The sequence below is a fragment of the Coregonus clupeaformis genome, chromosome 38, assembly GCF_020615455.1.
Source record: "Coregonus clupeaformis isolate EN_2021a chromosome 38, ASM2061545v1, whole genome shotgun sequence".
NCBI lineage: Eukaryota > Metazoa > Chordata > Actinopteri > Salmoniformes > Salmonidae > Coregonus > Coregonus clupeaformis.
Genome location: NC_059229.1, coordinates 2236925 through 2249424, shown reverse-complemented (window position 1 = coordinate 2249424; position 12500 = coordinate 2236925). Strand labels below are relative to the sequence as shown.

Here is a 12500-nt window from a genome sequence, read left to right as displayed (position 1 = left end):
TCTCTATAACCACTGATTCTGTCTCTCTCTATAACCACTGACTTTGTCTCTCTATAACCACTGACTCTGTCTCTCTCTATAACCACTGACTCTGTCTCTCTCCCTATAACCACTGACTCTGTCTCTCTCTATAACCACTGATTCTGTCTCTCTCTATAACCACTGACTCTGTCTCTCCCTATAACCACTGACTCTGTCTCTCTCCCTATAACCACTGACTCTGTCTCTCTCCCTATAACCACTGACTCTGTCTCTCCTATAACCACTGACTCTGTCTCTCTCCCTATAACCACTGACTCTGTCTCTCCCTATAACCACTGACTCTGTCTCTCCCTATAACCACTGATTCTGTCTCTCCCTATAACCACTGACTCTGTCTCTCTCCCTATAACCACTGACTCTGTCTCTCTCTATAACCACTGACTTTGTCTCTCTCTCTATAACCACTGACTCTGTCTCTCTCTATAACCACTGACTCTGTCTCTCTCCCTATAACCACTGACTCTGTCTCTCTCTATAACCACTGACTCTGTCTCTCTCTATAACCACTGACTCTGTCTCTCTCTATATAACCACTGACTCTGTCTCTCTCTATAACCACTGACTCTGTCTCTCTCCCTATAACCACTGACTCTGTCTCTCTCTATAACCACTGACTCTGTCTCTCTCCCTATAACCACTGACTCTGTCTCTCCCTATAACCACTGACTCTGTCTCTCCCTATAACCACTGACTCTGTCTCTCTCTATAACCACTGATTCTGTCTCTCCCTATAACCACTGACTCTGTCTCTCTCTATAACCACTGACTCTGTCTCTCTCTATATAACCACTGACTCTGTCTCTCTCTATAACCACTGACTCTGTCTCTCTCCCTATAACCACTGTCTATGTCTCTCTCCCTATAACCACTGACTCTGTCTCTCTCCCTATAACCACTGACTCTGTCTCTCTCTATAACCACTGACTTTGTCTCTCTCTCTATAACCACTGACTCTGTCTCTCTCTATAACCACTGACTCTGTCTCTCTCCCTATAACCACTGACTCTGTCTCTCTCTATAACCACTGATTCTGTCTCTCCCTATAACCACTGACTCTGTCTCTCTCTATAACCACTGATTCTGTCTCTCCCTATAACCACTGACTCTGTCTCTCCCTATAACCACTGACTCTGTCTCTCTCTATAACCACTGACTCTGTCTCTCTCTATAACCACTGACTCTGTCTCTCTCCCTATAACCACTGACTCTGTCTCTCTCTATAACCACTGATTCTGTCTCTCCCTATAACCACTGACTCTGTCTCTCTCTATAACCACTGACTCTGTCTCTCTCTATAACCACTGACTCTGTCTCTCCCTATAACCACTGACTCTGTCTCTCTCCCTATAACCACTGACTCTGTCTCTCCTATAACCACTGACTCTGTCTCTCTCCCTATAACCACTGACTCTGTCTCTCCCTATAACCACTGACTCTGTCTCTCCCTATAACCACTGACTCTGTCTCTCCCTATAACCACTGACTCTGTCTCTCCCTATAACCACTGACTCTGTCTCTCTCCCTATAACCACTGACTCTGTCTCTCTCTATAACCACTGACTCTGTCTCTCCCTATAACCACTGACTCTGTCTCTCTCTATAACCACTGACTCTGTCTCTCTCCCTATAACCACTGACTCTGTCTCTCTCTATAACCACTGATTCTGTCTCTCCCTATAACCACTGACTCTGTCTCTCTCTATAACCACTGACTTTGTCTCTCTCTCTATAACCACTGACTCTGTCTCTCTATATAACCACTGACTCTGTCTCTCTCCCTATAACCACTGACTCTGTCTCTCTCTATAACCACTGATTCTGTCTCTCCCTATAACCACTGACTCTGTCTCTCTCTATAACCACTGACTCTGTCTCTCTCTATAACCACTGACTGTCTCTCCCTATAACCACTGACTCTGTCTCTCTCCCTATAACCACTGACTCTGTCTCTCTCCCTATAACCACTGACTGTCTCTCTCCCTATAACCACTGACTCTGTCTCTCTCCCTATAACCACTGACTCTGTCTCTCTCCCTATAACCACTGACTCTGTCTCTCCTATAACCACTGACTATGTCTCTCCTATAACCACTGACTCTGTCTCTCCTATAACCACTGACTCTGTCTCTCTCCCTATAACCACTGACTCTGTCTCTCCCTATAACCACTGACTCTGTCTCTCTCTATAACCACTGACTCTGTCTCTCCCTATAACCACTGACTCTGTCTCTCCTATAACCACTGATTTGACAGTTATTTCTCCTCAATCAGAAACCATGTATTTGTGTATGTGTCCTTGTGTGTGTGTGTATCAGTGTGTGTCAGTAGTCCAGTCGTTCTCTCCAGCTGTGTGATCTCGTCAGCCCTGTCCATCTGTGTGCTCTTAAACACTCCAGAGGAAAACCAGCCTGTGTGTGTCATGGTTAAGACCCCACAGAGGAAACTACACATTGTCTCATTCAGGGTAGAGAGAGAGAGAGAGAGAGAGAGAGAGACAGAGAGACAGAGAGACAGAGAGAGAGTGTGTGTGAGAGAGAGAGAGAGACAGAGAGTGACAGAGAGAGAGAGATAGAGAGAGAAAAAGAGAGATTACAAAATCCATGTACACAAACAACAAGTGTGGTAGAAATTGGCAAAAAAACACATTTCTTTCCACAGGGCTGTGGGGTGAGACAGGGATTTAGCTTAAGCCCCACCATCTTCAACATATATATCAACGAATTGGCGAGGGCACTAGAACAGTCTGCAGCACCCGGGCCTCACCCTACTAGAATCTGAAGTCAAATGTCTTCTGTTTGCTGACGATCTGGTGCTTCTGTCACCAACCAAGGAGGGCCTACAGCAGCACCTAGATCTTCTGCACAGATTCTGTCAGACCTGGGCCCTGACAGTAAATCTCAGTAAGACAAAAATAATTGTGTTCCAAAAAAGTTCCAGTTGCCAGGACCACAAATACAAATTCCATCTAGACACTTGTCCTAGAGCACACAAAAAACTATACCTACCTAGGCCTAAACATCAGCACCACAGGTAACTTCCACAAAGCTGTGAACGATCTGAGACAAGGCAAGAAGGGCCTTCTATGCCATCAAAGGGAACATGAAATTCGACATCCCAATTATGATCTGACAAAAAATACTTGGATCAGTTATACAACCCATTGCCCTTTATGGTTGTGAGGTCTGGGGTCGGCTCACCAACTAAGAATTCACAAAATGGGACAAACACCAAATTGAGACTCTGCATGCAGAATTCTGCAAAAATATCCTCAGTGTACAACGTAAAACACCAAATAATGCATGCAGAGCAGAATTAGGCCAATACCCGCAAATTAGAGACACAGAGAGACAAAGAGAGAGACAAAGAGAGAGACAAAGAGAGACAGAGAGAGAGAGAGAGAGAGACAGAGAGAGAGAGAGACAGAGAGAGACAAAGAGAGACAAAGAGAGAGAGAGAGACAGAGAGAGAGTGTCAAGGGAGAAAAGGAGAAACGTTTTATAATATAACATATATATACACATATATAACAACCAACCACTATAACAACCAAGTAGCTAAATTCTCCTGGTGACATCACAACTACCTCTGAGGCAACATATTGTCAAGGTTATCTCTACCAGGGTGTGTGTCTGTGTGTTTACTCTCTTAAACATCACACACCTCTTCACTTCCCACCAGAAAGAGAGAGAGTTCCCAGGGTGTGTGTGTTTAGGTATTCCCTTACTCAGCAGTCTTACAGTAGCCTATAGGGGTGGGGCGGGGCGGGGCAGGGCGGGGCGGGGCGGGGCAGGGCAGAGCGGGGCAGGAGTGTAACACACACCTGAGCATGAGAGCAGACATAGCACACAAACACACACCTGAGTCAACCCAGACATGGGTAAACCCAGTGCTTTCCTCTCTCTGTTCAGCCAGGTCGCTTCAGACCCACTGCCAATTTAGACGTCCATCCAGGTAAGCAGGGCGTCACTAGGTGCAACGCTATTATCATCAAGTTATTATCATCAAGTACTCTCCCGAGTGGCGCAGTGGTCTAAGGCACTGCATCACAGTGCTAGCTGTGCCACTAGAGATCCTGGTTCGAATCCAGGCTCGTGACCCATGGGGCGGCGCCCAATTGGTCCAGGGGAGGGGAGGGAACGGCTGGGATGTAGCTCAGTTGGTAGAGCATGGCGTTTTCAATGCCAGGGTTGTGTGTTCGATTCCCACGGGGGCCAGTATGAAAAATACAAATAATGTATGCACTCACTAACTGTAAGTCGCTCTGGATAAGAGCGTCTGCTAAATGACTATTAAAAAAATAACATTAAAAAATAAAACGTTTGCTAAGGCAATATGGAAAGGAATGGTGGATAGTGATGGGGACAAATTGATACAGTTACATATTGCAATATTATTTTTGGACGATATTATATCGATACTTTGACTCCAAGTATGGTTTTTCTATTTTTTGCTAGGTAGCGTTGGTTAGCGCTAGTTGGCTGTACCTGCACCAAAATGCTAGTATTTTTCATCCTATAGCTTGTTCTCCATCTTCTTTTAAAATAGTGAGCCAACATGTTTTCAGCATTTTTATTTCCATGACTGATCAAAATTCATTTTCTCACGCTCTCTTGTCTCTCTGCAGCAGACATATAGTGAGCAATGTGTTTGGAACATCAAATCACAATAAAATTGCGGTATCGAATCACAATAAATACAGGTTGGATCTTAATTTGATCACTCTTTTGTTGCTTAGAATTTTCCTGCACCGCAGGAAATGCTAACTTGTACTGTATTCGAGCTTGAACCTTTTCACGCGTGAGTTGTTTTATGAACGTGATGTCAGAATGCACTCACTGTTCCAAAATGTGATTTGTTACGCAACAGGACAGTTAACACGCGCTGCCTGCTAATTATCTATAGGCTATGTTTCAACTTATTTGAAAATTATTTTCTAACAAGTTTTATTTTCCAACAACAGTTTGAGGTGTTCCTTCTCCTCATGAATTCACATACAGTGAGGGAAAAAAGTATTTGATCCCCTGCTGATTTTGTACGTTTGCCCACTGACAAAGACATGATCAGTCTATAATTTTAATGGTAGGTTTATTTGAACAGTGAGAGACAGAATAACAACAAAAAAATCCAGAAATACGCATGTCAAAAATTTTATAAATTGATTTGCATTTTAATGAGGGAAATACGTATTTGACCCCTCTGCAAAACATGACTTAGTACTTGGTGGCAAAACCCTTGTTGGCAATCACAGAGGTCAGACGTTCCTTGTAGTTGGCCACCAGGTTTGCACACATCTCATGAGGGATTTTGTCCCACTACTCTTTGCAGATCTTCTCCAAGTCATTAAGGTTTCGAGGCTGACATTTGACAACTCGAACCTTCAGCTCCCTCCACAGATTTTCTATGGGATTAAGGTCTGGAGACTGGCTAGGCCACTCCAGGACCTTAATGTGCTTCTTCTTGAGCCACTCCTTTGTTGCCTTGGCCGTGTGTTTTGGGTCCTTGTCATGCTGGAATACCCATCCACGACCCATTTTCAATGCCCTGGCTGAGGGAAGGAGGTTCTCACCCAAGATTTGATGGTACATGGCCCTGTCCATCGTCCCTTTGATGTGGTGAAGTTGTCCTGTCCCCTTAGCAGAAAAACACCCCCAAAGCATAATGTTTCCACCTCCATGTTTGACGGTGGGGATGGTGTTCTTGGGGTCATAGGCAGCATTCCTCCTCCTCCAAACACGGCGAGTTGAGTTGATGCCAAAGAGCTCCATTTTGGTCTCATCTGACCACAACACTTTCACCCAGTTCTCCTCTGAATCATTCAGATGTTCATCGGCAAACTTCAGACGGGCATGTATATGTGCTTTCTTGAGCAGGGGGACCTTGCGGGCGCTGCAGGATTTCAGTCCTTCACGGCATAGTGTGTTACCAATTGTTTTCTTGGTGACTATGGTCCCAGCTGCCTTGAGATCATTGACAAGATCCTCCCGTGTAGTTCTGGGCTGATTCCTCACCGTTCTCATGATCATTGCAATTCCACGAGGTGAGATCTTGCATGGAGCCCCAGGCCAAGGGAGATTGACAGTTATTTTGTGTTTCTTCCATTTGCGAATAATCGCACCAACTGTTGTCACCTTCTCACCAAGCTGCTTGGCGATGGTCTTGTAGCCCATTCCAGCCTTGTGTAGGTCTACAATCTTGTCCCTGACATCCTTGGAGAGCTCTTTGGTCTTGGCCAGGGTGGAGAGTTTGGAATCTGATTGATTGATTGCTTCTGTGGACAGGTGTCTTTTATACAGGTAACAAACTGAGATTAGGAGCACTCCCTTTAAGAGTGTGCTCCTAATCTCAGCTCGTTACCTGTATAAAAGACACGGGAGCCAGAAATCTTTCTGATTGAGAGGGGTTCAAATACTTATTTCCCTCATTAAAATGCAAATCAATTTTCACATGTGTTTTTCTGGATTTTTTGGTTGTTATTCTGTCTCTCACCGTTCAAATAAACCTACCATTAAAATTATAGACTGATCTTTTCTTTGTCAGTGAGCAAACGTACAAAATCAGCAGGGGATCAAATACTTTTTTTCCCCTCACTGTAGAAGTAGCCCATTTCACTGTTGAAGACAATTTATGTTTGAGGCTTTACTGAGCCGGACAAACTTCTCTCTTGGAGGAGAGCCCAAGCACTTCCCCAGTGTTTCTGCAGATGAAGTATGCAGACATTTGCCCAGTCTTGCATGAACTGGCACATTTAGGTGTAGGCCGTGAGCTCTGGCTCCGAGGGTCTCGTGTTCAATCCCAGTAGTAGTCACTAGTTTTTTATTTTCACCCATCATCCCAAACCTTAACTTAACCATTCGGAATGAATGCCTAAACTTAACCTTTGAAATGTGATGTTTATGAACAGACGTCCGATTCTGCAGTGAGACCGTGAGAGCTTGTTGCTCTGTTTCCATATCAACACAGACTAGTGTCTAGTGTCTAGTGTCTAGTGTGTGTGTGTGTGTGTGTGTTTGATGGTTTTTAGTCTGACTCCCAAATGGCATATAGCCCATAGGGCTCTTGTCAAAAGTAGTGGCTTACCAACCCAACCTACCCTAACCAGAAATCCTGGATACAGTGGCTTACCAACCCAACCTACCCTAACCAGAAACCCTGGATACAGTGGCTTACCAACCCAACCTACCCTAACCAGAAACCCTGGATACAGTGGCTTACCAACCCAACCTACCCTAACCAGAAACCCTGGATACAGTGGCTTACCAACCCAACCTACCCTAACCAGAAACCCTGGATACAGTGGCTTACCAACCCAACCTACCCTAACCAGAAACCCTGGATACAGTGGCTTACCAACCCAACCTACCCTAACCAGAAACCCTGGATACAGTGGCTTACCAACCCAACCTACCCTAACCAGAAACCCTGGATACAGTGGCTTACCAACCCAACCTACCCTAACCAGAAACCCTGGATACAGTGGCTTACCAACCCAACCTACCCTAACCAGAAACTCTGGATACAGTGGCTTACCAACCCAACCTACCCTAACCAGAAACCCTGGATACAGTGGCTTACCAACCCAACCTACCCTAACCAGAAACCCTGGATACAGTGGCTTACCAACCCAACCTACCCTAACCAGAAACCCTGGTTACAGTGGCTTACCAACCCAACCTACCCTAACCAGAAACCCTGGATACAGTGGCTTACCAACCCAACCTACCCTAACCAGAAACCCTGGATACAGTGGCTTACCAACCCAACCTAACCAGAAACCCTGGATACAGTGGCTTACCAACCCAACCTACCCTAACCAGAAACCCTGGATACAGTGGCTTACCAACCCAACCTACCCTAACCAGAAACCCTGGATACAGTGGCTTACCAACCCAACCTACCCTAACCAGAAACCCTGGATACAGTGGCTTACCAACCCAACCTACCCTAACCAGAAACCCTGGATACAGTGGCTTACCAACCCAACCTACCCTAACCAGAAACCCTGGATACAGTGGCTTACCAACCCAACCTACCCTAACCAGAAACCCTGGATACAGTGGCTTACCAACCCAACCTACCCTAACCAGAAACCCTGGATACAGTGGCTTGCGAAAGTATACACGCCCCTTGGCATTTTTCCTATTTTGTTGCCTTGCAACCTGGAATTAAAATGGATTTTTTGGGGGGTTTGTATCATTTGATTTACACAACATGCCTACCACTTTGAAGATGCAAAATACAAAAAAATTGTGAAACAAACAAGAAATAAGACAAAAAAGTCTCTAGGGGTATGTCTCTATAAGCTTGGCACATCTAGCCACTGGGATTTTTGCCCATTCTTCAAGGCAAAACTGCTCCAGCTCCTTCAAGTTGGATGGGTTCGTACAGCAATCTTTAAGTCATACCACAGATTCTCAATTGGATTGAAGTCTGGGATTTGACTAGGCCATTCGAAGACATTTCAATGTTTCCCCTTAAACCATTCAAGTATTGCTTTAGCAGTATGCTTAGGGTCATTGTCCTGCTGGAAGGTGAACCTCGGTCCCAGTCTCAAATCTCTGTAGACTGAAACAGGTTTCCCTCAAGAATTTCCCTGTATTTAGCGCCATCCATCATTCCTTCAATTCTGACCAGTTTCCCAGTCCCTGCCGATGAAAAACATCCCCACAGCATGATGCTGCCATCACCATGCTTCACTGTGGGGATGGTGTTCTCGGGAATATGAGAGGTGTTGGGTTTGCTCCAGACATAGCGTTTTCCTTGATGGCCAAAAAGCTCAATTTTAGTCTCATCTGACCAGAGAACCTTCTTTTACATTTACATTTTAGTCATTTAGCAGACGTGCATACATTATTATTATATATATATATATATTTTTCATACTGGCCCCCCGTGGGAATCGAACCCACAACCCTGGCGTTGCAAACGCCATGCTCTACTCTACTCTCTCTACAGGCTACAGGTAGCTAGTTACTCTCTCTACAGGCTACAGGTTACAGGTAGTTACTCTCTCTACAGGCTACAGGTAGCTAGCTACTCTCTCTACAGGCTACAGGTAGCTAGCTACTCTCTCTACAGGCTACAGGTAGCTAGCTACTCTCTCTACAGGTAGCTACTCTCTCTACAGGTAGTTACTCTCACTACAGGCTACAGGTAGCTAGCTACTCTCTCTACAACTACTCTCTCTACAGGCTATAGGTAACTAGCTACTCTCTCCAACAATGAGTGGAGATATACACTGAGTGTACAGAACATTAAGAACACCTGGTCTTTCCATGACATAGACTGACCAGGTGAATCCAGGTGAAAGCTATGATCCCTTATTGATGTCACTTGTTAAATCCACTTCAATCAGTGTAGATGAAGGGGATGAGGCAGGTTAAAGAAGGATTTTTAAGCCTTGAAACAATTGTGAAATCAATTGTGTATGTGTGTCATTCAGAGGGTGAATGGGTAAGACAAAATATTTAAGTGCCTTTGAATGGGGGTTCAAATGGGTATGGTAGTAGGTGCCATGCTCACCAGTTTGTGTAAAGAACTGCAACGCTGCTGGGTTTTTCACGCTCAACAGTTTCCCGTGTGTATCAAGAATGGTCCACCACCCAAAAGGAGCCAACTTGACACAACTGTGGGAACATGGGCCAGCATCCCTGTGGAATGCTTTCGACACCTTGTGGAGTCCATGCCCTGACGAACTGAGGGCAAAAGGGGGTGGTGCAACTCAATATTAGGACGGTGCGCTTAATGTTTTGTACACTCAGCGTATAGTATTCTCTATTAGACCATAATCCTACCAGTCTGTTGTAGATAGTTCAGCCCTATGATGACATTATATAGTATTCTCTATTAGACCATAATCCTACCAGTCTGTTGTAGATAGTTCAGCCCTATGATGACATTATATAGTATTCTCTATTAGACCATAATCCTACCAGTCTGTTGTAGATAGTTCAGCCCTATGATGACATTATATAGTATTCTCTATTAGACCATAATCCTACCAGTCTGTTGTAGATAGTTCAGCCCTATGATGACATTATATAGTATTCTCTATTAGACCATAATCCTACCAGTCTGTTGTTGATAGTTCAGCCCTATGATGACATTATATAGTATTTTATGTATATCCATTTTAAAAGAAAGATGATGATTATTATGATGATGATGACTATTCTTTCTGATTTCAGTTCATTTTGTTTTCTGACATACACAAGCAAGGGGAGAAAAAATGGAGAGAGAGAGAGAGAGAGAGAAAGAGGGTGAGAGAGAGAAAGAGGGTGAGAGAGAGAGGGAGAAAGAGAAAGAGGGTGAGAGAGACAGAGAAAGAGAATGAGAGAGCCAGAGAGAGAGAAAGAGGGTGAGAGAGAGAGAGAGAGAGAGAGAGAGAGAGAGAGAGAGAGAGAGAGAGAGAAAGAGAGTGAGAGAGACAGAGGGTGAGAAATAAAGGGAGATAGAAAGAGACTGTGAAAGAGAGCTCTTCTCCGTTTTCATTCCTTCTCCTATGTCCTCAGTTCTGCCTACCAGGAGTAATCTTGCACGGCTCTGGCTCCAGTTTAAATTTACGGGTTTACGTCTGACTGTCTTGCGCTTCGTGCTTTGGTCAGAGCGCGGAGGCAATGAAAGTGAGCCGGCGGAACTAATCGTGTTTTCACGGTTTGTACCAGGCTACCACACACACACACACACACACAGACACACACACACACACACACACTGAAGGGGGAGGTCAGAGAGAGGAGGGTTTGGGAACATCCACCATGAAACCTTCTGTTGAATCCAGATGCATTGGTAGCCTCACTAACACTTTAGGCTACACTATATTGTTCTAATTACATTTCGATTTGAGTCATCCAGAGCAACTTAAAGTTGTTAAAGTTCTCATCCTAAGGTAGATATAGGTAGGCTAGGACAAACACATATCACAGTCACAGTAAGTAAAACTTTCCTCAATAAAGCAGCTATCAGCAAAGTCAGTGCTAGTAAGAAAATACAAATGTTAGTACTCACGCTTTAGTTGAGGCTCCACTATAGTTACAGTTTAGCCTAATTATCCCTGTAGCCTAGCAACTACTACATGTTATGTTGCCTCGTGCAGCCTTTAGATGCATTGGTAATCTAATGTCACAAACTTCTATGTGTGTTTACCACTGTGTCATTATTCAAACTAGTGTTTCGTCTGTTTTCCTGTAAGAATAGAATAGTATTTGTCCTATTACCTGTTGCATATTTAGATGCATTGGTAATACAATTTCACAAACTACCACAATAGTAATGTGTCCAATAGGCTAGTCTAGCGGTTAAGAATCGAACGTTCGCTGGTTCGAACCCCAGAGCCGACTAGGTGAATAATAATATGCCATTTAGCAGACGCTTTTATCCAAAGCGACTTACAGTCATGCGTGCATACATTTTTGTGTATGGGTGGTCCCGGGGATCGAACCCACTACCTTGGCGTTACAAGCGCCGTGCTCTACCAGCTGAGCTACAGAGGACCATCTATTGATTTGCCCTTGAGCAGGGCACCTAATTCCTGGAAGTGTAAAGTTTTCCCCATTACCTGTAGCATGTTTCTGGAGATCCACGTGTCCAGCAGTATGTCCAGCCTGTTGTGGTGGTATTTCCTGGTGGTTTTCACCGCTATGAACACATCCGCCGGACTGAGCTCCTCCACCGGTGTAGGATCACTAGCCTTCACCGCTCTGTGCTCCACCGCCCGCTTCCCCCGGCTCAACTCACTGAAGTACACCGAGAAACCCTTCACCTGTGCCGCCTGACATTTCTCCCCGACCTGGTCCTCGGTTTTGTCATTATTACCCATGCTGTTTAAACTCTGCAGGGAGCGAGTCCCGAACTCTCTCTCGGTGGAAACGTCCTCCACTTGACTCCCCCGGTGTTTGTTAACAGCGACAAGAAGAAACATCATCACGAGACAGGTGAACGAGGCTCCTCCAGCCGGGGAGAGGGCGCATTTTCTCCAGACGCCTTTTGACATCTTGCTAAAAATTTACAAATCTAAAATAGATCGTTGATAATCCCATACAATGGTGAGCAGTGCAAACATTGACAATGAAAGTGCAAGTCTATTCCACTGCGACAAAACTGACAGAATAGGGAGACATTTGACTGTTCATCCTGGTTTGCCTCACTCTCTCTCTCTCTCTAGATTACTGGACTATTCCATTCGAACCTACTGTTAGTTCTTACCCGAGCTACCAGAGAAGAAAGCCACGCCTGTAGGCGGGACTAGTCACCTCTCCAGCCACTAGACGCTTTGAGCGCACTCTGTCTGGGCGTGACCGGGGAGCAAGAGGCGGGCCGGTTGTCAATCAAAATATAACTAAAACTACAGCATCAGTTCTCTACAGCAAATGATTATAATACATTTGTATCAACTATCATTTTATGCATAATAATTTGTCCAAAATAAGTTTACTATGAAAATGTAAATTAACTAATACATT

General features: G+C 44.7%; 2 protein-coding genes across 3 annotated transcripts in view; both read right to left on the bottom strand.

Annotated features, from left to right (window-relative positions):
• LOC121553934 (beta-1,3-N-acetylglucosaminyltransferase lunatic fringe) overlaps positions 1-12184 on the bottom strand; it is a 23681-nt gene extending 11497 nt beyond the window's left edge. Inside the window, exon 1 of the mRNA XM_041867326.2 lies at positions 11597-12184. Coding sequence (XP_041723260.2) covers positions 11597-12031 — 435 coding nt within the window. The 5' untranslated portion in view covers positions 12032-12184. The remainder of the gene's footprint in view (positions 1-11596) is intronic.
• The window catches only part of LOC121534260 (zinc finger protein 501), a 644805-nt gene that overhangs the window by 128824 nt on the left and 503481 nt on the right, over positions 1-12500 (bottom strand). The gene's annotated exons all lie outside the window — the stretch shown is intronic.